The sequence below is a fragment of the Mobula birostris genome, chromosome 25, assembly GCF_030028105.1.
Source record: "Mobula birostris isolate sMobBir1 chromosome 25, sMobBir1.hap1, whole genome shotgun sequence".
Taxonomy (NCBI): Eukaryota; Metazoa; Chordata; class Chondrichthyes; order Myliobatiformes; family Myliobatidae; genus Mobula; species Mobula birostris.
The window spans coordinates 47,627,713-47,655,466 of NC_092394.1; the positions used below are offsets into that span (position 1 = coordinate 47,627,713).

Here is a 27,754-nt window from a genome sequence, read left to right on the forward strand (position 1 = left end):
TAAGTAAATGCTGGGCAGAGGAAGTGTAACTGAGCAGTTCATGGAGTGTTTTCAGGATAATTTCTTAGAAGAACCTATTCTGGAGGCAGCTAGAGAACAGACTGTGTAAGACAAGATTAACTGATGACCTCATGATATAGGAGCAATCATATTATGTCCAAATTTTACATTTAGTTTGAAAGGGAGAAGTGAGGGAGTGTGCATCCAGTTGTCACCCTTCCACTCAGCTCACTGTGGCTCCATTTATGTGCTTACCTTCAACTGAGTCCTGTTTCTCTGGATACTACACAGTTCACTGGGAAATTCATTATAATAGTGTGTAACATGTAAGAAAAGTAAATTAAAATGTATAGGAATATTAATATTTTTTCTTGAAAATAAATGTACTGTTTCAGCACTCAAGTCTGTAGTGTGCGGGATAATCTGAGCCCTGCTGTTCTTACACGTGAACTCAAAGAGCCTGGTGCTGGAAGGTAAGATAGTGGAGCAGTCCAGATGAAGGATCTCAACCCGAAATACTGACAGTCCATTTTCCTCCACAGATGCTGCCTGACCTGCTGAGTTCGTCCAGCAGCTTGTTCTTTGCTCAGTTTGAAAGTACATTTTTGTTGCTAAGAGAGTGGAAAATGATTAACTATATCTATCCTTTCATCAAGATTTTCTATCTCCTTCCTGTCTTCCTGCATTTCTCTAGAGCCCCAAGTTAGTTCAGAGCAGAGGAGCTAAGCCTGTAGAACGCGCATTTTCAACCTCTCTGTCATCTAGTTCGCAGACTGGTGGAGTCTGCTTCAGCAGCTGACAGGCCCAAGGGAGAGATTAGACTCTTGGAAGTGACGAAAACTGCGCTGTTAAAAAAAAAAACGTCAAAGCTGATTAATTCTGGAGCTTTGGGAATTACTGTCAGGAATCTAGGTGACCAAGCATCCCTGGGAAATTTTGGAAAGGATGTTTGTGGTCAGTGATTAGATGCAGCACAGGAATCTTTGTGTAAGCAGCTCATTTCCTAGCCCCGAGGAAATGGGAGATGTTAACATTTGCCCCAACATTCTTGCTGTGCAAATCTCACAATCGAAGGCTGGGGACTGATCACTTTTAGTTTTGCTTTAGTTTTTAGGAATAAGGAACGAAAATATGACTTTTGTGATAGCAGCTTTTGATGTCCACTGGGGCATCCAGTGGATTCTTTTCGAGTTGTAAAGACAAGTAATTTAAAATGATGGTTTTTCCTGACCTCATCAGTCTTTCCATTCACTCACTCTGTGCACCTGCAGAACTGCGACAAACTGAGCAAGGAAAGTTGTTGGTTTGGTTTTACCCCAAGACTTCATGGGTCTCAGCTTACACAACATCATTTGTTGAACGCCCCAGACAAGGAAATTATCAGCAGGGTATGGGGATCAGGGGTATGCTGGTTGCTGGTGGAGGTATATGCGCCAGCAAGATTGGTTTTAAATATTGATTTACTTATTAAGATACAGTGTGGAATAGGCCCTAAAGGCCCTTCGAGCTGCTGCTACTACTACTACTACGTCGACTCAGGCCTAGGGGGCCGGTGTTGAGCACGATCCCTGATTTAACGCCAGCCTAATCATGGAGCAATTTATAATGATCAATTAACCTACAATCGATACATCTTTGGACTGTGGGAGGAATCCGGAGCACTTGGACAAAACCCATGTGGTCATGGGTAGAACAAACAAATTCCTTACAGGCAGCGACAGGAATTGAACCCAGGTCACTGGTACTGTAAAGTGTTGTGCTAAGCACTACACTACCATTTTATAATTGCTAATTGGTTTATTGTTTCATTGAAGTACAACAAAAAACTTTTACGTGCTGTTGTCATACCCCAGCCTGGAAAAAAAATGTCGAAGTAGAGTTTTGTCCTTTTATGTGTTTTCTTCAAGCCTGCTCACTGCCCAGGAAAACAAGCAATGTGAGCAACCAGTCCTTGGTTTGTAGCATTGTAAATCATACCACACCAAGTGATAGAACCATGCACATTGCTGAGGAGTCATGTCACGGTGACTGTGGAGGGGATGTTTCCCCTTGTGGGAGAATCTAGAGCTAGATTCACTGTTTAAAAATCAACTCTCGTCCACTAAAGGCAAAAGAGGAGGTGTTTTTTTTTCCTCTTAGAATCTTTGGAACTCTCCTTCACAAAATGGCAGTGGGATAATAAACCAGCCATGGTGGAATGGTGGAGCAAACTTGATAGGTGGAATGGCATAATTCTGCTCCTTTGTCTTATGGCATTATGTCACCTCTCAGCTTCCTTCACTCCAGGGAAACCAAGCCTGGCCCATTTAATCTCTCCTCATAACTAATATCCTCCAACTCAGGAAACAATTGTGAATCTCCTTTGCACTCTGCCCAACACAATCACAGTCTAAAACTGCACACAATATTCCAGGTGTGGCCTAACTAAAGTTCTGTAAAGTTGCCAAATAATCTCTCAACTCTTATATTCTATGCCCTCTCCTATGAAGACAAACAAGTCTTCACCACTGTATTGACCTGTGTTTTCAGGGAACAATATACATGGGCTCTGAGGTCTCTCTGTTCATCAGCATTCCTTAGTGCCCTACCATTTACTGTGTATCTCCTACCCCTATTTGACTTCACAAGATGCATCATCTCTCTCTTGTTGGGATTAAAGTTCCATCTGTCACTGCCTCACCCTATTTTCTATCTGATTAATATCCTAGACAACCTTCCTCACTATCTACAACGTCATCAATTTTTATATAATTCACAGACTGACATTCACATCTAAGTTGTTAATATATATTTTTTAAACAGCCAAGGTTCCAATACTGATCCCTGTGCTACACCACTAGGCACAGATTTGTAGTCAGAAGAACATCCTTTGCTACTCCCCTATGCCTCCTATTACCTAGCCGATTTTGGATCCAGTTAAACAGCTCACCTCAGATCCCTTGTGCTTCAACCTTCTGGACCAACCAACCATGTGGGGTCTTGTCAAATACCTTACCGAAATCCATGTGACTGTCAACGAAAGCCACTAGAGAGACACGATACTGGTAGTACAAGTCTTCACTTATTCAGCACACACAAGCTGACAGTCTTTAGAGTCACTCTGGATGGAGGCTCTCAATAGACAATAGACAATAGGTGCAGGAGTAGGCCATTTGGCCCTTCGAGCCAGCACCGCCATTCACTGTGATCATGGCTGATCATCCACAATCAGTATCCAATTCCTGCCTTATCCCCATAACCTTTGATCCGGCTATCTTTAAGAGCTGTATCCATCTCTTTCTTGAAAACATCCAGAGACTTGGCCTCCACTGCCTTCTGGGGCAGAGCATTCCACATATCCACCACTCTCTGGGTGAAAAAGTTTTTCCTCAACTCCATTCTAAATGGCCTACCCCTAATTCCTAAACTGTGGCCTCTGGTTCTGGACTCCCCCAACATCGGGAACACGTTTCCTGTCTCCAGCGTGTCCAATCCCTTAATAATCTTATATGTTTCAATCAGATCCCCTCTCATCCTTCTAAATTCCAGAGTATACAAGCCCAGTCGCTCCAATCTTTCAACATATGACAGTCCCGCCATCCCAGGAATTAACCTTGTGAACCTACACTGCACTCCCTCAATAGCAAGAATGTCCTTCCTCAAATTTGGAGACCAAAACTGCACACAATACTCCAGATGTGGTCTCACCAGGGCCCTGTATAGCTGCAGAAGGACCTCTTTGCTCCTATACTCAATTCCCCTTGTTATGAAGGCCAGCATGCCATTAGCTTTCTTCACCGCCTGCTGTACCTGCATGCTTGCTTTCAGTGACTGAAGTACAAGAACACCTAGATCTTGTTGTACTTCCCTTTTCCTAACTTGACTCCATTTAGATAATAATCTTCCTTCCTGTTCTTACCACCAAAGTGGATAACCTCACACTTATCCACATTAAACTGCATCTGCCATGCATCCGCCCACTCACCCAGCATGTCCAAGTCACCCTGCATTCTCATAGCATCCTCCTCACATTTCACACTGCCACCCAGCTTTGTGTCATCTGCAAATTTGCTAATGTTACTTTTAATCCCTTCATCTAAATCATTAATGTATATTGTAAACAGCTGCGGTCCCAGCACTGAACCCTGCGGTACCCCACTGGTCACTGCCTGCCATTCCGAAAGGGACCCGTTAATCGCTACTCTTTGTTTCCTGTCAGCCAGCCAATTTTCAATCCATGTCAGTGCTCTGCCCCCAATACCATGTGCCCTAATTTTGCCCACTGATCTGCTATGTGGGACTATCAAAGGCTTTCTGAAAGTCCAGGTACACTACATCCACTGGCTCTCCCTTGTCCATTTTCATAGTTACATCCTCAAAAAATTCCAGAAGATTAGTCAAGCATGATTTCACCTTCATAAATCCATGCTGACTCGGACCTATCCTGTTACTGCCATCCAAATGTGTCGTAATTTCATCTTTTATAATTGACTCCAGCATCTTTCCCACCACTGATGTCAGGCTAACTGGTCTATAATTCCCTGTTTTCTCTCTCCCTCCTTTCTTGAAAAGTGGGACAACATTAGCCATCCTCCAATCCACAGGAACTGATCCTGATCTATAGAACATTGGAAGATGATTACCAATGTGTCCACCATTTCCAAAACCACCTCCTTAAGTACCCTGGGATGCAGAACATCAGGTCCTGGGGACTTATCAGCCTTCAGACCCATCAGTCTATCCAACACCATTTCCTGCGTAATACAAATTTCTTTCAGTTCATCCATTACCCTAGGTCCTTTGGCCACTATTATATCTGGGAGATTATGTCTTCTCTAGTGGAGACAGATCCAAAGTACCTGTTCAACTTGTCTGCCATTTCCTTGTTCTCCATAATAAATTCACCCTTTTCTGTCTTCAAGGGCCCAATTTTGGTCTTATCTATTGTTTTTCCTTTTCACATACCTAAAAAAGCTTTTACTATCCTCCTTTATATTCTTGGCTAGTTTACCTTCGTACCTCATTTTTTTCTCCACGTATTATCTTTTTAGTTATCTTCTGTTGCTCTTTAAAAGTTTTCCAATCCTCCGGCTTCCCACTCATCTTTGCTATGTTATACTTCTTCTCTTTTATCTTTATACTGTCCTTTACTTCCCTTGTCAGCCACGGCCTCCCCTTACTCCCCTTAGGATCTTTCTTCCTCTTTGGAATGAACTGATCCTGCACCTTCTGCATTATTCCCAGAAATACCTGCCATTGTTGTTCCAATGTCATCCCTGCTAGGGTATTGTTCCATTGAACTTTGGCCAGCTCCTCCCTCATAGCTCCATAATTCCCTTTTTTCAACTGTAAGACGATCCGGGTATTCTCTAACCAGAAAAACTTGGATGAATTATGAGGTCAAGTCCCTTTTAAAGGCTAGAGCTGCGGCTTTTATGTCCGGGGATACCAGTCGCTACACGGAATCCAGGCGTGAACTCCGGAAAGCCATTAAGGGCGCCAAGAGGCAATATCGAGCCAGGTTGAAAGCCCAGGCTAACCAGAGGGATGCCGGTAGACCATGGCAGTGTCTAAATGAGATCACTGGGCGCAAAGAGAAGGCTGGGAATATCAATAAATGTGGCGCTTCTCTTCCTGACGAACTTAACGTATTCTACGCAAGATTTGAACAAAAGAGGAGCGTCCCGCTCCCTCGGGATGAACCAGACCTGGTGGCATCAAGATTCATCATCACCGAGGAGGACGATAGAAGGGCCTTCCTGAAGATAAATCCAAGGAAGGCGACGGGCCCAGATGGCGTCCCAGGACAGGTTCTCCGGGCCTGTGCAAGCGAGCTAGCTGGAGTGTTTGCTGACATCTTCAACTGCTCCTTGCTTCAGTCTAAGATCCCCTCGTGTTTTAAGAAGGCAACGATAATCCCAGTGCCGAAGAAGAGCAAGGTGGCATGCCTGAATGACTATCGACCTATGGCTCTGACATCAATTGCTATGAAGTGCTTCGAGAGATTGGTTATGGCACACATCAACCACAGCCTACTGGTCAACCTTGACACTTTGCAGTTCGCCTACCGGAGCAACAGGTCAACGGCAGATGCCATCTCTCTGGCCCTACATTCCTCCTTAGAACACCTGGAGAATGAAGACGCATATGTAAGGCTCCTTTTCATTGACTACAGCTCTGCCTTTAATACCATCATTCCAAGTAAACTCAAACAGGAATTCTGCAGATGCTGGAAATTCAAGCAACACACATCAAAGTTGCTGGTGAACGCAGCAGGCCAGGCAGCATCTGTAGGAAGAGGTGCAGTCGACGTTTCAGGACGAAGGGCCTCAGCCTGAAACGTCGACTGCACCTCTTCCTACAGATGCTGCCTGGCCTGCTGCGTTCACCAGCAACTTTGATGTGTGTTATTCCAAGTAAACTGATTCCTAAGCTCCAGAACCTGGGCCTTATCACTCAGATCTGCAGCTGGATCTTCAACTTCCTCACAGACAGGACCCAGGCTGTAAAAATAGGGGACAAGCTCTCCTCTGCAATCACTCTGAGCACCGGTGCCCCAGAAGGCTGAGTACTCAGCCCCCTGCTGTACTCACTGTACATCCATGATTGTGTAGCCAAGTTTCCATCAAACTCAATATATAAGTTTGCTGATGACACAACAGTTGTAGGCCGTATCTCGGGTAATGATGAGTTTGAGTGCAGACAGGAAATTAAGAACCTGGTGGCATGGTGCGAAGACAATAACCTATCCCTCAACGTCAGCAAGACAAAGGAATTGGTTGTTGACTTCAGAAGGAGTAGTGGACCGCATGACCCAATTTACATCGGTGGTGCGCAAGTGGAACAGGTCAAAAGCTTTAAGTTCCTCGGGGTCAATTTCACAAATGATCTGACTTGGTCCAATCAAGCAGAGTTCACTGCCAAGAAGGCCCACCAGCACCTTTACTTCCTTGGAAAACTAAAGAAATTTGGCCTGTCCCCTAAAACCCTCACTAATTTTCATAGATGCACCATAGAAAGCATTCTTCTAGGGTGCATCACAACCTGGTATGGAAGTTGTCCTGTCCAAGACCGAAAGAAGCTGCAGAAGATCGTGAACACGGCGCAGCACATCACACAAACCAATTTTCTGTCCTTGGACTCACTTTACACTGCACGCTGTTGGAGCAGAGCTGCCAGGGTAATCAAGGACATGACCCACCCAGCCAACACACTTTTCGTCCCTCTTCCCTCCGGGAAAGGGCTCAGGAGCTTGAAGACTCGTACGGCCAGATTTGGGAACAGCTCCTTTCCAGACTGCTGAACGGATCCTGACCCAGATCTGGGCTGTACCCTCCAAGTATCCGGACCTGCCTCTCAGTTTTTTTTGCACTACCTTACTTCCCATTTTTCTGTTTTCTATTTATGATTTATAATTTATATTTTTAATATTTACTAATTTTAACTTTTTAATATTTTTAATATTTAATATTTGTAATCCAAGGAGTGGGAAGCGCAGAATCAAATATTGCTGTGATGATTGTACATTCTAGTACCAATTGTTTGGCGACAATAAAGTATAAAGTAAGTATGTAATACTGACACTTCCAATTTTCCCTTCTCCCTCTCAATTTGTAGATTAAAACTTATTATGGTCACTACCTTCTAATGGCTCCTTTACCTCGAGGTCCCTGATCAAATCCGGTTCATTGCATAACACTAAATCTAGAATTCCCTTCTCTCTGGTAGGCTCCAGTACAAGCTGTTCTAAGAATCCCTCTCGGAGGCACTCCACAAACTCCCTTTCTTGGGGTTCAGTACCAACCTGATTCTTCCAGTCTACCTGCATGTTGAAATCCCCCATAACAATTGTAGCATTACCTTTGCTACATGCCAATTTTATCTCTTAATTCAACTTACACCCTACATCCAGACTACTGTTTGGGGGCTTGTAGATAACTCCCATTAGGGTCTTTCTACCCTTAGAATTTCTCAGTTCTATCCATACTGACTCTACGTCTCCTGATTCTATGCCCCCCCCCTCACAAGGGACTGAATATCATTCCTCACCAACAGAGCCACCCCACCCCCTCTGCCCATCAGCCTGTCCTTTCGATAGGATGTGTACACTTGAATATTCATTTCCCAGGCCTTGTCCACTTGAAGCCATGTCTCTGTTATTCCCACATCATACTTACCAATTTCCAACTGTGCCTCAATCTTATCTACTTTATTTCTTATACTTCGTGCATTCATCTATAATACTTTTAATTCATTACTCCCCTCACCTTTCATATCAATTCCTATTTCACTTGGCCATACTGTATGATCCCTTCTTGAGCTTTCTGCTCCGTTGATTCTGTTGTCTTTCTTAACTTTTCTTATTCTCACTTTCCCTTTAATTCCATCTTTATATTTCCAGTTCATCCCCTCCCCCCCCCACTACTTAGTTTAAACACACTCGTGTTGCAGTGCTGCCAGAATGTTGGTCCCCCACCTATTAAGATACAACCCTCTCTGACCCAATATTACACCATATTTTATATATAGAAGACAAAGATAACAACAGGTCAATTTCTATAGATACAATGCATTCAGAATGCTTTCTTTTAGTTACATATAATTTTCAGATATCTAGATCTTCACATCAATGCAGCCAAAGTGAGTGTTAATCACTGCTGTCTCTGAACTGCACTCATGCATATGCAGGCATCTCAGATCAATGGGGTGTTTATTGCATTGATGCATATGCAGATATCTTAGGTCAATTGGGTGTTTCCTGCTCTGCAATTATCCACAAAATGCAGCTCCAGGAAGACCATTGTTCTGACCTGCATTTTAAATTCAACCTACAATCCATATTCAGCTCTGAAGACTGTTTGTTGTTGAAATTAACATTTGCTATATTCCATTTTGCAACTGTTCATGATATACGTTAATGATCTGGAAGAGGAGACCGAGTGTAGTGTATCTAAGTTTGCTAATGATACTAAATTGAATGGAAAAGCAAATTGTGCAGAAGATGCGGAGATATAGATAGGTTGAGTGGGAAGATGGAGTAAAATGTTGGTAAATGAGAGGTCATCCACTTTGGAAGGAAAAATGAATGGGCAGATTATTATTTAAATGGTAAAAAATTGCAGCATGCTGCGGTGTAGAGGGACTTGGTAGTGTTTGTGCATGAATCACAAAAGGTTGGTTTGCAGGTGCCGCAGGCTCTCAGGAAGGCAAATGGAATGTTGGCATTCATTGCTAGAGGGATTGAATTTAAGAGCAGGGAGGGTATGCTGCAACTGTACAGGGTACTGGTGAGGCCGCAGCTGGAGTACTGCCTGCAGTTCGGATCTCCTTACTTGAAGGAGGATATACTGGCTTTAGAGCTGCTGCAGAGGAGGTTCACCAGGTTGATTCCATAGAGGAGCGAGTTAGACTATGAGGAGAGATTGAGTTGTCTGGGACTGTACTCGCTGGAATTCAAAAGAATGAGAAGAGATCTTATGGAAACATATAAAATTATGAAAGGGAAAGATAAGATAGAGGCAGGAAATTTGTTTCCACTGGTAGGTGAGACTAGAACTAGAGCACATAGCCTCAAGATTCGGGGGGAGTTGATTTAGGACGGAGATGAAGAGGAACTACTTTTCCCAGAGAGTGGTGAATCTGTGGAATTCTCTGCTCAATGAAGCAGTGGAGGCTACCTCAGTAAATATACTTAGGACAAAGTTGGATAGATTTTTGCATTGTAGGGGAATTAAGGGTTACGGGGTAAAAGCAGGTAGGTGGAGATGAATCCATAGCCAGATCAGCCATGATCTTATTGAGTGGTGGAGCAGGCTTAACAGACCAGATGGCCTACTCTTACTCCTATTTCTTGTGTTCTTGCATCGCTAGAATACACCCTAACATGCGCAATGTCTACCAACCTGCCTTCAGCTCAATCAGTGAGACAAGATTTTCACATACAAAGCCTTTCCAAATGTACATAATTCCTGTCCCTTAGAATTTTCTCCAGTTATTTCCTTACCAGTAACATAAGGCTCATCAACTTGTAGTTACCTGGCTTATCCCTGCTGCTCTTAAATTAAAGAACACTATTATTTATTCTCCAGTTTCCTGATAATTCTCCTGTGTCTAATGATAATACAAAAGATCTCTGTCAGGACCCCAGCAATCTCCTCCCTTCTTTCTGTAGCATTCTGAAATAAATCACATCTTTTGCCCTGAGGACTTACCCAGCTTTTTTGCATTCCAAGACATCTAGCACCTTCCTTTCTTCATGACTGTCAAATTGTGTAACTTTTTTTTTAGATTATGAGGACACACAGTCCTCTTTTATTGTCATTTAGTAATGCATGCATTAAGAAATGATACAATGTTCCTCCAGAATGATCACAGAAACACAAGACAAACAAGACTGAAAACTGACAAAGTCCACATAATTATAGCATTTAGTTACAATAGTGCAAAGCAATACCATAACTTGATAAGAACAGACCATGGGCACGGTAAAAAAAAGTCTCAAAGTCCCTCAAAAGTCCCATCATCTCACGCAAACGGAAAAGGAAGCAAAACCCTCCCTGCCATGAGCTTCCAGCGCTGCAAAATTGCTGATGCAGCACCCTGGAAGCACCCGACCACAGCAGACTCTTGAATCCATCCGAAAACTTCGAGCCTCCGACCAGCCCTCCGACACTGAGCACCGAGCACCATCTCTGCCGAGCACTTCGACCCTGGCCCCGGCAACAGGCAAAGCTGAGGATTTGGGGCCTTCCCCTCTAGAGATTCTCGATTGCACAGTAGCAGCGGCAGCGAAGTGGGCATTTCAGAAGTTTCTTCAGATGTTCCTCTGTGCTTCTCACGTCTGCCTCCATCAAATCAGGATTGTGCACGGCATCCTACTTACAAATACGATATCATTTCGGAGCGGCCATTGTCAATTGGAATGTTACTCTAAAATCAATGTGTTAATAGTTTTCTAATTCCTGAAATGAGCCCATCTAAGATTTCCAAATTGTCTTCATTTAAACAAGGAGGAACTTGGTGCAAATATATTCAGTGTGAAGTTCGCTGTGTGAGGGAGACAGCATCTTGAGCCGTAAATGCATTGCATTAAGTTATGAATGTAGAAAATTCAGATATAGAAGCCCCCTCTGTCATTCAATAAAATCAAAGATAATCATTTACATCAGTGAATACAGATGAAAAGTATATATTTAGTACCTCACCCACATTTTCTGACTCCAGATATAAACTACCACTTTGATCCTTAAGGGTCCCACTCTTTTCCTAGCTACTCTTGTTCCTGAAATGAATATAGAAGAAGAGCATAAGAACTAAAGAAGTGGGAGCAGGAGTGGGCCATCTAGCCTGTTGAGCCTGCTCCACCATTCAGTAAGATCACGGCTAATCTCAGCTCAAGATCTTTAATCTATCCTAATGTCTTCAGATGTTACGTATTTTTACCTACTAAGGGCATTTTGTGACTACTTTTTTCCTCCTAATTTATTTAAAAAATTCAACATTCAAAGTACACTTATTATCTGAGATTTGTCTTCCTAAAACAAAGAAAACCATGGAATTCATTCAAAGAAAAGCATCAACACCACCCCAACCCCCGCCACACACACACACCAGCGTGAAATAAAAACAAATCAAGCAAACAGCAAAAGTGAAAAACACAGAACATAAAACACAAAATCAATAGAATCCAGGCATATTCTGTTCATCTCAGAGGTGCTCAATTCATTGTAGCTATCCACACATGTTCTATGCTTCCTTTGCTCCCCGATCAAACCTTTAAAGACCTTTGTTATTTAAATCAGCAACTCTAGATCTTTGGAACCAGTTTTGAAGTGAGTTAGGTTTGTCAATTTCTACTGCTGTGATAAACATCTGGCCCTGTAAGGTGTTGTAAAATTTTCTTTTGATTGAATCAGAAATGAGTTATTAATAGCTATAAATTTCAAATTAAAGGGGTTTTAAATTTAAACTCAAAGTAATTTCCTGTTGTAAGAAGATATTATCAAACTGAAAAGATCAAGAAAATATTGAAATAGAGCTCATGAGCATTTGAACAGGAATGGTAGAGATGGCATAGGGTTGGTTGTATAATGTAAATGTAATCATCTCATTGAAGCAAGTATCTTTTAAAAAGCTTGAACTATGAATTACCTCTTGAAATTCAATGTTGATTCAACAGTTGAAGGTTAAAATGGTATTGTTGGTTTTAAAATCATGATCTAACTTGATTCTTCAGAACATTCTCAAGGGAGTGCTCTGTTGCTAGAGGCATAATATACTAGACAAGACTTCAAACTTGCCCATGTACCCAGAATCTGAATCAGGTGTATTATCACTGACACAGTGAAACTTTTTGTTTTGTGACTTAGAAGATCCCACTGTCTTTTCCAAGGAAGAGGATGAAGCATTCTTGAACCTAGCCACCATACATAGCCTCAGTCCACGTGAGCTGGACACTGCTCTCTCTTCATTATAGTAGCTTCCAAGGTCACTGGAAACTTAACTGAAAGGTTTTGCTCCCAGCATCAATGTGTTAATAATTTTCTATTCCCTGAGTTTATTCATAAATGCATTTCTAATTGTTTTCATTTGAGAAGTGAAGAAGTTAGTACAAAATATATTCAGCATTGAGGAAGCAACAACATTGAACTCAGAATGTAGGACATTTAAAACAAAAATAGAAGACTCCTCCGTGAATGATTAAAATCATGCCTGATCTTTTACATCTGTACCGCCTTCATGCACTAACCACACACTCTTGTTTTCTGATCTCCTGAGTTTACATATGTTTATCTTGTCTCAGATTAAGAGATCTGTCATCCCAGGAATCCAGTTGGTGAACTTTATTGCACTCCAGTGTCATTGGGTGGAAGACCAAGCTGAGATATTCCAGCTGAGATCTTACCTATACCCTGTATAATGTTAATTATATGTCTTTATTTTGCTGTTGCAATAAGGGCCTGTACACTGTTTGTTTTCTGAATAGTTTGCTGTACATTGACTTTCAGTGATTTATGTATAAGGACACCCGGGCCCTTCTGAGCAGCACAACATTTCCATATCTCAAGATTTAAAGTTTCTCCATTACCATGTGGATGACATAACAATTTTCCTTCTTGTGCCTTCACCCATTCTCCAGTTCTGGTATAATTCCTTTGAAGCTTCCCTCCCCTGTCCTGGCAATGCACACTGACACCCAGCTTGGTATCAGTAGACAACTTGATTGTTTTATGCTTGGTCCCCTCGTCTAAATCGTTGATATAGACTGTGAACAACCTGTCATGAGTTGAAACCTCTCATCCATTAACCAAATTCTAGTCCCTGCCTTTATATGGCACCTTATCATAGGGCTTCTTAAAATTCAAATCTATATTTCCTAATCTTCCTTTCTCTATTCTGTCAGTTACAACCTACAACAGATTTGTTAAACATGTTGACTCTGTCCAATCATTTTTTCCTAGTCCCTACTTCCTACCTGCCAAATTCCAGTATTGTCCCTCCTGTTGAGGTCAGGCTCACTATAGTGCTTTGTTTTCTCTCTCTCCCTCCTATCCCAAAAGTGAAATTACATTCGCTACCTTTTGATGTATAAGACTCATTCTACTGTTTATGGACTATTGGAAATTGGCAGTCAGTACACCCAATATTACCATCTGCAGCTCTTTCACAACCATAGAATGTTGATCATCAGCCACATAAATTCTTCCAATACTTTTTTCTAAACTAATTCTATTTTCTCAACTCATTATTTTCTATACCTATAGTTCTCTGCTATTTAAAGATGGCCCGTTAATGTTTTCTTCTGTTAAGACAGACTCAAACTATTTGTTTAATTTATCTGCCATTTCCTTGTTACTCAATATAGTTTCTCTTGTCTCAATTTCATTCACATTAACTTTTGCTCATCTGTTCCTGTTTACATATTAAGAGGATCTGCCTTTATGTTTCCTGTTAGATTACTCTATAATTCTACTTTGCTTGTCCTTATCAACATTTTCTTTGCTGAATTCAGAACTTTTAACCTTAAGCCTGTAGTTCTTTTGATATTACAAAGTAAAAGCCTTTTCCTGTGATCTAATGTAGCCTAATTTTGTTGCCTGCTATTGAACCACTTTTCCTGTTCGGCTTTTGAGCCTCAAAAGGACTTATTTGTCATAAAATATGCATCAATTTTCAGAATGTTAGCTATTGCTTGTTTACTTTGAATGGAGTGTAGCAACCTACCATAGCTAATTTATGTCTCTTATCTTTGTGGACTTGTTTTGTTAAGAGTTAAGATCCTGGATTCAGATTGAATGAAATCATATTCAATCTTAATGTTTAATTCTGTCATATTATGATCACTCTTTCCACAATGCCCATTAACTGCAGGATTATTAACCCTTTTGTATTATATAATGGTAAACCTAAAACAATCTCTTATTTGTTTCTGATCTAGAAAAGCATGTGCACATTCTATGACTTCATCCTCAACACAGTACTTTATATCCTATCTGAGGATACATACACAACTCCCTCTTTTGTTCTTTATATCTTAGCTCCATTCAAATTGATTCTTCTTACTGATTTTTCTGAGCTCAAATCCTTTCAGCTAATTTTATACAATCCTTTATCACCAGGTCTTGGCTATCCCGCTCTTTTACTATTTTGCCCCTCTTTTCTAAATATTTTGCATCATGGAATGTTGAATTCACAACTTTGGTTACTTTGCAACCAGCTCTCTGTCAATATGGTTGGATTGTACCCATTTACTTAATAGTACATTTACTTAAATGTACCCATGGTTTAAACTCATCTATCTTGTCACAAATACCTTTTTGTCTTTCTACCATTTTTTATACTAGACTCTAATTGAAGTTTTACTATCATACTTTGATGCACTCTGGTTGAGGTTAACTTTTCTGTTCTCTTTACATTTCCTCCAAATATTCCCCTAAGTGTGCAAGTAAATTCATGGATTCCCATAGCTGATACAACATACTTCCTTCGAAACTGCTTCCTGAAAGAATTTAATTTCTTCCACCCGGTTTCTTTATCTCTGTCACATCTGTTTTAATGACGTCAGCTTCTATACCACTGCCCTTATGTCTGCTCTGTCCCAAAGCTCCCAAACCACCATTGCTCTCTGCCTGGCAAAGCAACTACTGTAATGTAATTAAAGACCCCTCCCACCCAGTCATTCTCTCTTCTTCCTTCAGGCAAAAGATACAGAAGCTTGAGAGCATGTAAGTTCAAGTATAACTTATAACTCTTGAACGGACCTGTAATATGACAAAGGGTAACTTCTGATCTTTCAGTCTACCTCATCATCGCACTAGCACCTTAAATGCCTACTTGTACTGTACTTTCTTTGTAACAGTAACACTCTATTTTGTTTTCTGTTATTATTTTCCTCTTTGTATTTCCTTAATGTACATGTTTGTAATGATCTGATCGGATGGTATATAAAACAAAACTTTTCACCGTTTCTCGGTACATGTAACAATAATTAACATTGCTAATAACCATTCCTGTTCCACTCCCTCCATTTCTTCTTCATCTTAGACATATTCATTACAAAGAGAGTGTTCTTTTTTTATTGAAACTTCCACAAGACATGGGAAAGGCAATAAAGATAGCAAAGCAGGGTTGAGGTTACGGTCAGATTAGCTGAGATCTTTTTTGAATTACAGAAGAGCTGAGCGGCTTCTGCCTGCTGCTCATTCAGATCTTCACATAAATCTGTGAAATCTTCACATAAAACCCTGAGAAATTCCTTCAGCCACTGCAGATCCCTATCCATAAACTGGCATTAATGTTTCATCACTGCAGGGCACTGGGATCTTGTTAATAATGGGATTTTTATACCAATTCATTGGGAAAATGGGAAGATGTTTCCCCATGGAAGAAGTTAAGAGGCTTTTATTTTTTGTCAAGCACATTGAGCTAATGGTCGGCATTAATGGTGTGAGTGGTAATGATTTCTTGGATTTCTTGTCCTCAGCAAAGACAACCTTTGCTCAAGCAAAGACCCACACACAAATTCCAAACTCTCTCCAATTCTGACGGGAATCTGGAGAAATACAAGCCTGCAACTACTTCCTGTGCTGACGCTTCGAATTGTTTACTGGGACTGCAATAAAAGTGTTCAGACGACCTTATCTTCCAGAGAACAGTGATTGTTCCAAATGGGAACTGCTCCACAGCTCTGTCTACATTTAATGATTTGTTAATGCTAATGTTGGCTAGAGGGATACGCTTTAAAACACTGCAAATAACGGAATACTGTTCTTTTGTATTTGCCAAGAAATGCAACTGTGGCTGTCGGTTCTCATATCAGAAGGGAACCTCTGATTATCTCAGAGAGATTGCTGAACATTCCAGTGCCCAGTCAACCAATACTTCCTTCCACAGGCTAGCCTGCCTCTCTTTTATGTTACTGGATGGAAGAGAGAAATTTGGGTCTTTGTGATGATTTTTATGGACCTAAGTTTCAATGAGAAACTCTTCTTGCTAATGGTCACTGTTGGAAATAGTCCTTGATGGAGGATAGTATTTTCTGTGAAGTATATTCTGGTGGAATAAAACAGACCTTCATTGTCAGGTTTTTTCACATCAATAAAAATAATATTTTGAGTATATCTGGTGTTCTTGAAACCATAAACTTAGAAGGAAACAGTCTCTTGTTGAAAGGCAGCGGGGAGGGGGGGATGGTGGTTGGATGTCACAAAACTAGAGAGCGTGCAAAAAGATTTATGGGGATTAATGTGACTGGAGGGCTTCAGTTATAAGAAGAGGCTGCATAGGCTAGGACTTTATACCCTGGAGTATTGGGGCTGGAGGGTGACCTTTTTGAGGCGTATAGCATCACGAGGGGCTTAGTGTAGTGTCTTCTCATGCGAGTCTAAAACTAGGGGTTTAATGTGCAAGGTAAAAATTTAACAGGGACTTGAGGGATAACTAAGACAACAAATTTCACAACATCTGCCGGTGATATTCTGATTCTGACACCTGTTCCATCTAAATGACTATCAAAATTGAAATCACCAGTTGATTATAAAGACAAACATTGTGGTGGATCCTGTTTGAAATCCCCACTGTGAGGCCCTGTCAGCCTCATTAAGGACTGTTAATATTTGGCAAATGTTCATTGGAACCCTGGTAAGTTACAGAGTGCAATCGGGTTAGTCTCAGGTAAAGCAGCTGGATGGGATGAGCAGAGATGCGTTGTTGTACTGCAGTCTTTCTGTGAATTCCCTGCACTCTCTCACCGACTTTCAGCCTTCTGTAGAATTCCAGCTCAGAAACTCAGTACTCCTTGCCCTGTTAACAAATGCCTTAAATAGCACTTAACTATGTAAAGTACTAATTCGGTCTTTATGTCTCTCTGTGCCACAGTGGCAATGGACCATCTGACTGTGTGCCAGTGCAATTTGTTGCAAGTCTTGCTTTGCTCTGGCTGATATATAAATGGAAGTTGGTGTATGTTTCCTGAGGGGTAATGGACATCTATCATTGGTGCCTGCTCTAAGATGCAAATTGCCCAGAGCATGCACAATCTAAGGTCAAGATGACATGCATTACTAAAGGGACGTTGCATGAATATGCCTGGTTTGGAATGAGTTGCTAAATTACAGCCAGGTCATCCTCAGAGGTGAATGTACAAGATTCCATGGCACTTTTCTAATGAAAAGCTGGGGAGACCTTCCACCTACATCTTGATCTAATCCTTCAGTGAGCTGGAATGGTTGGAAGGGGTCCTGTCCTGCTGACACTGTTGTTTGTGGGAGCTTGCAGATCATATGTTGGCAGTTTATTTCCGAGGTTACAGAGGCACTTTGTGGCCTTAAAGCACAGTCTCACAACCTGAGCTCATGTAGAGCTAGCATCAGTGTCTGTCTCTAATCCTGATGCACGGTAAGTGTTTGGAAAGGAACAGCGTGGTTGAATGGCGTGATGTGAGTAAGCTCTAAAAATGTCCCCGGCTCTGCTTCCTTCCCTTCAGGAGAGAAATGGTACAAGCACAACCTGACGTACAGAATCATCAACTGGCCCCGGTACCTGGAGCAACACCGAGTGAGGATGGCAGTGAAAACGGCCTTTGAACTGTGGAGCAACGTGTCACCACTGACCTTTGAGGAGGTGCTGGACGGCCCCGCGGACATTCGCCTCGCGTTCTACCAAGGCGAGCACAATGATGGCATTGGCAACGCTTTTGATGGACCAGGTGCTGACTGCTGTCTCATCGTAAGATTCATATTTAACATGCAGTCTGTGTCTAGATTCAAAGTTATAGATTGGTTATGCCACAGTAGGAATACTGTGTACAGTTCTGGTTCCACACTACATGAAGGATGTGATTACACCTGACTGTGCAAAGGAGATCCACTAGGATGATACAAAGTCGAATAGAAGATTGTTTCTATTAGTTAAGGATCCTGAGATAGAAAATGAGAGTGATGACAGGAATGACCTTTGCACACAGTTGGGTGCAGTTTCATTTGAAGGGTTAGTGACTGAGGCAGATGTAATGGAATGAATTTTAATGAACCTTCTGCTTGCCCCAACCCATCCTGCACCATTTGTTGGGACACATGGGAAAAATTTATCAGGTTTCTAACATAGAGGCCAGTAAGAGAGGCCCTATTGGAAACTTCCCTCTTATCAACCTGTAAGAATCAAATGGATGAATTAAAAAAGGACACAGAGCTGAAGGCACAGAGATGCTATTGGGGCTATTTCCGCTGTGCAGCGTGAACATCAGACTGGGTTAACGTCCTAATTCTTTGATGGTGCAGCAATAAAATTAACTCACCAACAATCCAGAGAGGTCCAGGGTTGTTGTTTTTTTAATTTGCAGGACTTGTAAGCTCGTTCTTCAAGGAAATAGTCCCATCATCAATGCTTCATCTCAATAAAGAGTCAAAATCTGAGCCCTAATGAAGTGGTGACAAGATATAGAGTCATAAGGCTTCGAAACAGGCCCTTCTATCAAATTGGTCCATGCTGACCAAGATCTCAAACTAAGCTAGTCGTATTTGCCCATGTTGGCCCATATCTCTCGAAACATTTCCTATCCATGTGACTATCCAAGTGCCTTTTAAATATTGTAATATTTATTCATTTAGAGTTGCAGCGTGGAACAAGTCCTCTGGCCCAACGAGCCACACCACCCCACAACCCACCTATTTAACACTATCCTAATCACAGGACAATTTACAAATGACCAATTAACCTACCAACTTGTACATCGTTGGTCTGTGAGAGGAAGCCGGAGCACCCGGAGTAAACGCACCCATTCATGGCCAGAAGGTACAAGCTCCTTACAGACGGTGTTGGAATTGAACTCCTGAATGCCGGAGCTGTAATAGTGTCACACTACTGTGGCGCCCACAATATAGTACCTCAACCGCTTCCTCTGGCAGCTCATTCCATGTACTGACCACTTTCTGGGTGAACAAGTTGCCCCTCAGCTTCCTATTAAATCTTTCTCCTGTCACTTCAACCTATGCACTCTAGTCTTGTTTCCACAACCCTGGGGAAGTGTACTCACCCTTTCTATACCCCCCATTTTATACACTTCTATAAGATCAGCCTTCATTCTCCTACCCTCCTATAGAAAGCATCCTAACCTGCTCAACATCTCTCCATAACTCAATCCCTCAAGTACCAGCAACATACTCCTAAATCTCCACTGCACTCTTTCCAGCTAAATGGCATCTTTCCCACAGCCGGGTGAGCAAAACTGAGCTCTCTCACGGTGGATGGACTTTGAGGTCGGATTCCATCATGGTCTCAAAGTAACAGCCAGATTCCTAGTTGGCTCCTTTGTCTGTGGCCTGGTGTGGAAGTAGGGGCTTTGCTCAGCTCTCCAAACTGATGCCTCAGACCAAGTTGCTTTTCTGACTGTGACTGGGAAACCACGAGAAAAATCAGCACACAACATACCCTTTGGTGGCGTGATATCTGAGAACTTAACCTTCATTTTAAGAGATATCCTGGGTGTTTAGTTCCAACCGTAACTATGAATGTTCTCGGAGAAGGGTCATTGTGTTTCACCATATGTGCCAATAACCCTGTTCGCCGGTATTTGCCAACACTTGCCTTCGGGTTCATCTTGGCTAGTTTCCCAGGGGCTTACGACTCCTCCTGGTGCCTGGAGTAACCGGGGTGCTAAGTCTCATGTCCTTGTTAAGTCTGCTGGCCGCCTATAATTGCTCTAAGCTTTGTTCTTGCATGCATCTGTCAAGCCCAGCCACCCATGTCGCACTTCTAATCTCAGGAAAACTGCTTCAACGAAACATTAATTGCTGTTGGGACTTCCTAAGGGCCCAGCTTATTGGTTTCGCAAAGTAACCTGGCTATTGTTCAATTTACAGAAATCTGATTTTGTGGACTTGAATTCCAGTGAGTTGAGAAGTTAAGGTCTGGGGCTAGTCACGCTCACAGCTGGTTTCCAGTTGAAGGAGCTTGCTCCTGATCCTTGCTGCGTTCGTGCTCCAGGATTTATTACAGACCAAAGGCCGAATCTAAGGCAATAATTGTCATCTGGTGGCCCCTTTCCATCATCTCTCTCTATCGCAATCTTGGCTCATTTCTTGTTTCACTTCTAATGTCCAAATATTTTATTGCACACAGATTTATATATCTTCACTGTAAGTGATGTCAACTTGTATTCCAAAGTGCTCTTTCCCAACTTCTGGCCATTTTGACCTATACTGACTGGCTCTTCTTTATGCATCTGAAAGTCTGGGAAAGGATGGGGAGGCATTAAAACCGGAATAAAGTGTCACCAAACCATACTCACTATTTTTGTGCTAAATCAAACTGTTGGAGGAACTCAGTGGATCAGGCAGCATCTGTGGAAGCAAAGGGATGGTTAATGATTCATGTCAAGATTCTGCTGGGGATTTGTTTTGAGAGTGTGCAAGTCATCTGCCGCAGCTATAGAGGATGTTAAATAGACACATCTTTAAACAGATGAATCTCTAACTGGACACTCTCTAATCAGGCACATACACAAAACTTGCATGTTTTGTTTGTGTAAGTTGCTTTGGCCAATGAGAGGAACACAATGTTGTCACTTACTTACTGCCTGTTACACCACTGGCGTTTAGGGCAGCAATGAAGGTCCTCCATCTCTGGCAGTGTTCAGGGCTTCCTTCATCATACCAGTGGGTTCCTTTTTGTTTTCACTACTAACAGTCATGCAAGTCCTGGGTGGAGACTCAGGAATACCATCACACTCAGATGTAGAAAGATTCTTCGTTGCTGTTTCCGCAACAACTTTGTTTTACCAGTCAGGGTTGTTAGCCCTGAGCTGAACCCTCTGAGCCTGGAGGATCAATGGACTACTCTTAGCCTGTCCTCTACCCCTTGACCCATTTGGTGTGGGTAATCCTACCAGAAGGCAAAGCATCAAGCCCTGACTCCACCCAACATAGCTCTCCAAGTCATTGAGGCACGCAAGCCTCCAAACCACGACAAGGTTGTGGTCCTCTTTGAGGAAAGTTGTCACTGTCAGTTGTCATCTCCTTGTGTACAATCTTTCAGCCTGATCTCTGTGCAAGAAAGTAAAACTTTAGAACCATAAACTGCAAGGTTTTATGTTCCATTCTTCCTTCAAAGTCAAATTAATATCAGACTAACAGTGGCAGTGGCTGCTGAACTCTTAATACCATGATTCATATTTGTGGTTATATAAGGTTTCATTTTGTTTTTCTAAATCACTATTGATTCACCTCTGAAGAAACTACTAATCCTGGGTAATGTCCAGCATTAAAAAAAAATTATTTGATAGTTGAAACTTTGGGCAGAAATCAGGATCAGGAAAATAATGTTAGCTTTGAAGCTTGGTGATGTGAGTGGTGTTGTGTGGCATTTGGCTGTGGATCTACTGATTGCATTGTGCTAATGATAAAAGCCTTGGTAATCTACCTGGGATTTAGGCAATTGTGGTGTTGGTCCACACAATTTACTAATCCATTAAGCAATGTATTACAGAGCTCACTTTTTCACCCCATTTACTTATGGCTATATTTGGATTCTGGAAATCCCACAAATGTCCTGAGCTTGTTTTCCCTGTTACAGGTGGAGCCTTGGCCCACGCTTTCTTCCCCCGAAGAGGAGAAGCCCACTTTGACAATGATGAGAGATGGTCCCTGAACCAGGGCAAAGGCAGGAACCTGTTCATTGTCACTGCACACGAAATTGGACATACACTGGGCTTGGAACATTCTCCTGTCAAAAATGCCTTGATGTCTCCATTTTATAAAAAGTTAGGCCGAGACTTTATCCTAAATTGGGATGACAAGATGGCCATTCAGAAACTATATGGTAAGCTTTAGATTCAGATTATTTTCCACTGTAGTTAAAACAATTTATTACATAATTAAGATTCAAGGATGCTTTTTAAAAAACATTGAAAAAAGTGGAGAATCTGTACCAACATTTAGGGCTCTCTGGCTCCTAACCACTCAAAGTGGAGGAAGAATATTCAGGATGGGATTGAGGATTTAATTTGGTGCACACAGAGGCTCAGCATAAACAGCACAAGGAGCACACCACCTCACTAATCAAGCATTCATTCGTATCGCCAACGTCTTCCTTCCCCACATGTGCCAGATCCCGTGGTTGCCATAGTGACCTCATCAAAGTCCAAAGAACTGCACTGGAAGTAGCTTATCCCAATCCTGATGACTTATGTAAAAGAAGAAGGCAAAACTCTACTAAAGGCAAGGGGCAAGGAGGTAAATTTTCATCTAAGGATAGAGGTGAAAGATCCATAGTGGAAGGGTCCAGTGTGATCACAAAATGTCAAGGAGAGTGAAGGTATGTCAGAAAGACATGATTTACAGTGAGCAACAAACTGACGGGTGACATTGTCACAGGAGACTGAGCAGTGTCCCTGCACTAACACAGGGAAAGGAAGAAGATCAAGCCTGGCAAGTTGGTAGCATAATGACTTTGGAGGAAATATTGAGAGGAACAATGCCAAGAAAATGGGAAAGAAAAGTTTAAATTTCTTTCTGGCATAGAATGAAACCACATCAAACCTATGCCAGCTCCTGGAGCATTCCCATTAATCTCATTCCCCACCCCACCTCCATGTTAAGTCAAGTTGAGTTCAGTATTTCCATTTAATATCAGAGAAATGCATACAATAGACATCTGGAAATTCTTGTTATTCACAAACAGAAGAGTGTCAGAAAGAATGACTGACAGTAAAAATGTTAGAACCCCAAAGCCCCCCCCCACTCCCCCCTCTCATGCATAAGCAGCAGCAAAGCAACTCCACATCCCCTACCTTCTCCAGCAAAAAAATCAGCACTCCACCCACCAAACATGCAATAGCAAAGCCCCCAAGAAAGACCATAATCTGCAGTACAACAAAAACTAATCATTCACCTGACAATTCGACATAACACTTGCTCTCTCTCCTCCTAATAAAGGGACAGAGAGCTGTCGCCCTTTCACAGTGAGAGGGGAGACTCAACAAAACAACTTGCTGATTTGTCATGTGCGGAAGTACAGAGGGGTACAGAATAACTTGCAACGGATGTATTAGGCATGTACATAGGTAGAGACAATATACAGTACTTAAATTACATAAGAGAGTGAAGAGAAAAAAAAGATGGTGTAATGACAAAAAGCCTACTAACACATAAGCTATTTTCTCCCACATACCTACAATCCTCCCACTGGCTACCTAGACACAGGCTAATCGACAGTAGCCAATTAATAGCACATTGACATACAGGAGGAAGGTAGAACATCTGAGTAAACCCATGTGGTCATAGGGACAGAATGCAGACTGCACATGGTTAGTAGTGGAGGCCAGGATTGAATTTGGGTGAGCAGGGCTGAGAGACATGATATTCCCAGAATGCCCATGTCACATGGGGTACGGTGAAGCTCATGTAATTGGAGACCAGAAGGAGAGAAAGTGGTAAAACCAAGCCCAGGAATGAGATATGAACACATTGTGTTCAAATCCAAGGGATGAAAACGAGAAATGATTTTGAATAAAACCTGTTAAATGAAAAGGGAGGGAGAAAGGTGAATAAGTTGCATTAATAATGTAATCTTTGAAGATTCACAAAGATTACATTTTGCAGAGCAGAAGTGGACCTGCATCCAGTGTTAATTTGTCACTGGTCATTGCTGGAGGTCAGCAATTGGAGACAAGGTTGAGCAGATCAGCAATGGACTTGTTGAAGGGCCTGTCCCACTGGATTCTGAGACCCACAGGAGTGTAAATAATGCACAGGACCAAGTACTGGTAAACCCTTGATAACTTTTATTACTCCTGAAGCAGAGTTACCAATTGGACTTGGAGTGTTGGAAGTGCGACATTTCTACCTCACATAGGGATATCTTGTCCAGTTGAATTGTAATTATTGTTCACTAGAAAGTTACTGCTTTTCACAGAGATGGAGATATAGTAGGAGTTAAGAGCTTAGGTAACCCAAACCTTATAATCGATTATCACAAGAGATTCTGCCAATGCTGACAATCCAGAATAACATACAAAATGCTGGAGAGACTCAGTAGGTCAGATTTGCCAACGGAAGTGAATAACCTGTTGATGTTTTGGGCCAAGCCCCTTCCTCAGGACTCTTACAAATGATAAATTTGTAAATAATACCTGGGCCAGTCTGACCCAAGTTGTCCTGATTTCAAATGAACATGGATAGGGAATTGGCCAACTTGTATTGCTGTACATATTCCAACTGATTTAAACAGAATTCCCATGTAACTTGTCTTCAATGACTATAGGATCCTTATAGGTGAGGGCAACCATTTGGACCATCATACAGTGATACAGTGACTGCAAGGAACTACAGAGTTCTCTCTTTTCCTCCCTTCCGTCGGGCACAAGATACAAAATCTTGAGAACACGCACCACCATGCTCAAGGGCAGCTTCTATCCCACTGTTATAAGATTCTTGAATGAACTTTTAACACAATAACGATGAATCAGAATCAGGTTCGATATCACTGGCATATGATGTGAAATTTGTTAACTTTGTAGCAGCAGTACAGTGCAATACATAATAATAGAAAAATATGAATTACATTAAGTGTGTGTGTATATAATAGTTAAATATTTTATGCAAAACTATAATTAAAAAATAGTGAGGTAGTGTGCATTCAGAAATTGGATGGCATAGGGGAGGAAGCTGTTCCTGATTCATTGAGTGTGTTCCTTCAGGCTTCTGTACTTCCTTCCTGGTGGTAGCAACGAGAACAGAGCGTGAGCTCTTGATCTCTCAGTCTACCTTGTCATTGCCGTAGCACTTTATTTGTATCTTTCATTATAAAACTTCATTGATTTGCACTTTCTCTGTAACTATAACACTCTGCTTTTGTTTCCCTTTGTGCAACTTCAGTGTACTTGTACTAAAATGAATTGTCTGAATAGTATGCAAACTTAAAAACTTTGATCTGTATTTTGGTAGGTTTGGCAATAATAAGCTGGTTACTAATTACCAATACCACACACTTCAAGTTCAGCATTAAGTTGGTTCTACTGACTCCAGGATTTGCAACTGATCTCTTTGCAACTAACTCCTTTGTTCAGAGGGGTTACTTTGTGGATGAATAACCTCACTATGTAGGTTCTACACTGTCTTTCAGTAGGTCTTGCTTATACATTTGTTCCACCCTTGCAATTTAATTGAAAACAATATTTTGAATTTACTTTTCACAGAAGTAAAGGAATTCTAAAGCACTTTCCAACCCTAATGTATTACCTTCAATGTTGCAGGGTTGGAAGACATCTTGTATAAAGTGACTTCTCTGTTGGACACCTAATATCTGGTTCTTCTAAATGTATTCTCTCTGTCTGTTTTTCAAACTTTGATACGTGGTTGGTGCTGCTAGAAAAGTATTCCGGCCTAGGAAATAGGACCAGGAGTGAGGCACATGGCCCACTGAGCCTGCTCTTTCACTCTGTCAATCCACTTTCTTGCCTGATTTTCATAAGCCTTGCTTCCCCCACAGTTCAGACATCTATCTGCATTAAATATATTCAACGACTGCTCCACAACACTGTGAAACAGTCACAGTACTCTGAGAGAAATCATTCTACAATGCCATCTTAGATAGGAGACCCAGAAACCCGAAACTCTGCCCCCTAGTTGTAGACAACCCAAGGAATGACATCCTCTCTGTGGGAGCTCCACAAAAGTTTGGAAAGGCAGAGAGCATTCTTCCCAGGATTTCTTCAGGTAAATCTGGCTTCTGCTGTGGTTTGTGGAAGCAGACTTTTTCTGGTTCCTTCTTATGTCTGAGGAATTGAACAGTGTGTGAGAGGTATAAGAAATTCCTGCCAGAGGAACAAATCACAGAGCATATTGGGTATGACATGGTGGTCTACTAGACAATAAAGTTAGCAAAGCATACCAAGAATACAAGAGATGTAGATTATAACACTAGACTGCTGAGCTTTTGAAACCCAACCTAATCTCCATTATTGCAGGGTTTAGCTAGTGCTGGTAGTAAAATTACATCGGAAAACAATGCACAGTCTGCATACTGGCAAAAGCTAGAATGTCTTCTCCTCAGCCCTCCCTGCCTCATCTCAGCCCGACCCTCAAGCCAGTCCTTGAAAGCAGTACTGAAGGCAGCTCTGTACATTGATGGGGTTAAGTCCTGTTTTCATAAGAAATGAAAACAGTTGCACTAGTGAGCACTAACCTCTACAATTTTAATCTACAATTATTTCAGCTGACCAGGAACTGGCATTTTTGCAAGAGAGCATCAGAAACCCAGAGCACAGCAGACCATGACGTCCAGTGTGTGGGTCGATTGTGGGTGAATAGACACTGCGAAGTAGTCCCCTGACTTACATGGTCCACATATGCACCGAAGGGGAACATTTCCAGCAATATTTGTGGAGTAATTATTTCTTGAAAAACAAACTGGACGGCACCAACTGGATAGGCCATTGTGAATGGCTACTGTCTCTTCAGGAATTCCAGCCAAGTTCTGGGAGATTAGTGAAATTGCTTCTGTATTACTGAGTGAGATGGCAGATTAGGCTGGGTTCCTGATAAGGCTGCTAGCTGCTGTGAGGTCACAAGGTCCACTGCTAGTCCCAGTCTCCACAGGGTCTACGCAAAGGTCTTCTGTAAGAAAATGGAGTAATTAGGAACAGGGTGCTAAAGTAAGGCTTTTCTTTTACACCCTCATTTGTTCATTGAGCAATCTGTTATGAATCCTCTGGAGACACCCTGCTTGGAAATGCTCAGATGCAGATCTCCATGTACTGAATTTCCCATGCTCGACTGCTGGGAGCAATGTTGGTTGTGTGCCAGGTATTTTTCACAGGAGCAGAGAGTCAGTCCATGGCATTAACTGTCAGCTGGTAGGGCTTTCTCCTTGCACTTGGGCGAGGTTGTGTTCAAATTCGACTCCGGAGAGATAAGGACAGATTTGAGGTGACCCAGTGCCGTGCTTGGGGTACATTACATCACAGCCTTACTTACCTTTCTCAATGAACTCAACTACAATGTTCAGGTTAAGACTGGGGCTCCCTTGGTACCCAGTGATCTGCCTTATGAAACTGACTTTACACAAATTCTCCCATTCATTTTTCAAGTTAGCATCATTTGTTTAATAATAAATTGTTTCATAACAGTGGGGTTGTGAGTGATAATAAATCAGCCATAATAGAAAGATGGAACAGATTCGATGGCCGACTGTCTTATGATATTCGTTAATGACTATATATTTCATTTGTAATTATGGGTCAGGTGATTCCTCAGTGAAGTGAAAGAAATAAGGCAAGTGT

General features: G+C 41.8%; 1 protein-coding gene across 3 annotated transcripts in view; it reads left to right on the plus strand.

Annotated features, from left to right (window-relative positions):
* The window catches only part of mmp28 (matrix metallopeptidase 28), a 99,601-nt gene that overhangs the window by 58,121 nt on the left and 13,726 nt on the right, over positions 1-27,754 (plus strand). For all 3 annotated transcript variants that reach the window (XM_072243028.1, XM_072243029.1, XM_072243030.1), the window contains 2 exons: positions 17,963-18,184; positions 22,048-22,293. In XM_072243028.1, coding sequence (XP_072099129.1) covers positions 17,963-18,184; positions 22,048-22,293 — 468 coding nt within the window. The remainder of the gene's footprint in view (positions 1-17,962; positions 18,185-22,047; positions 22,294-27,754) is intronic.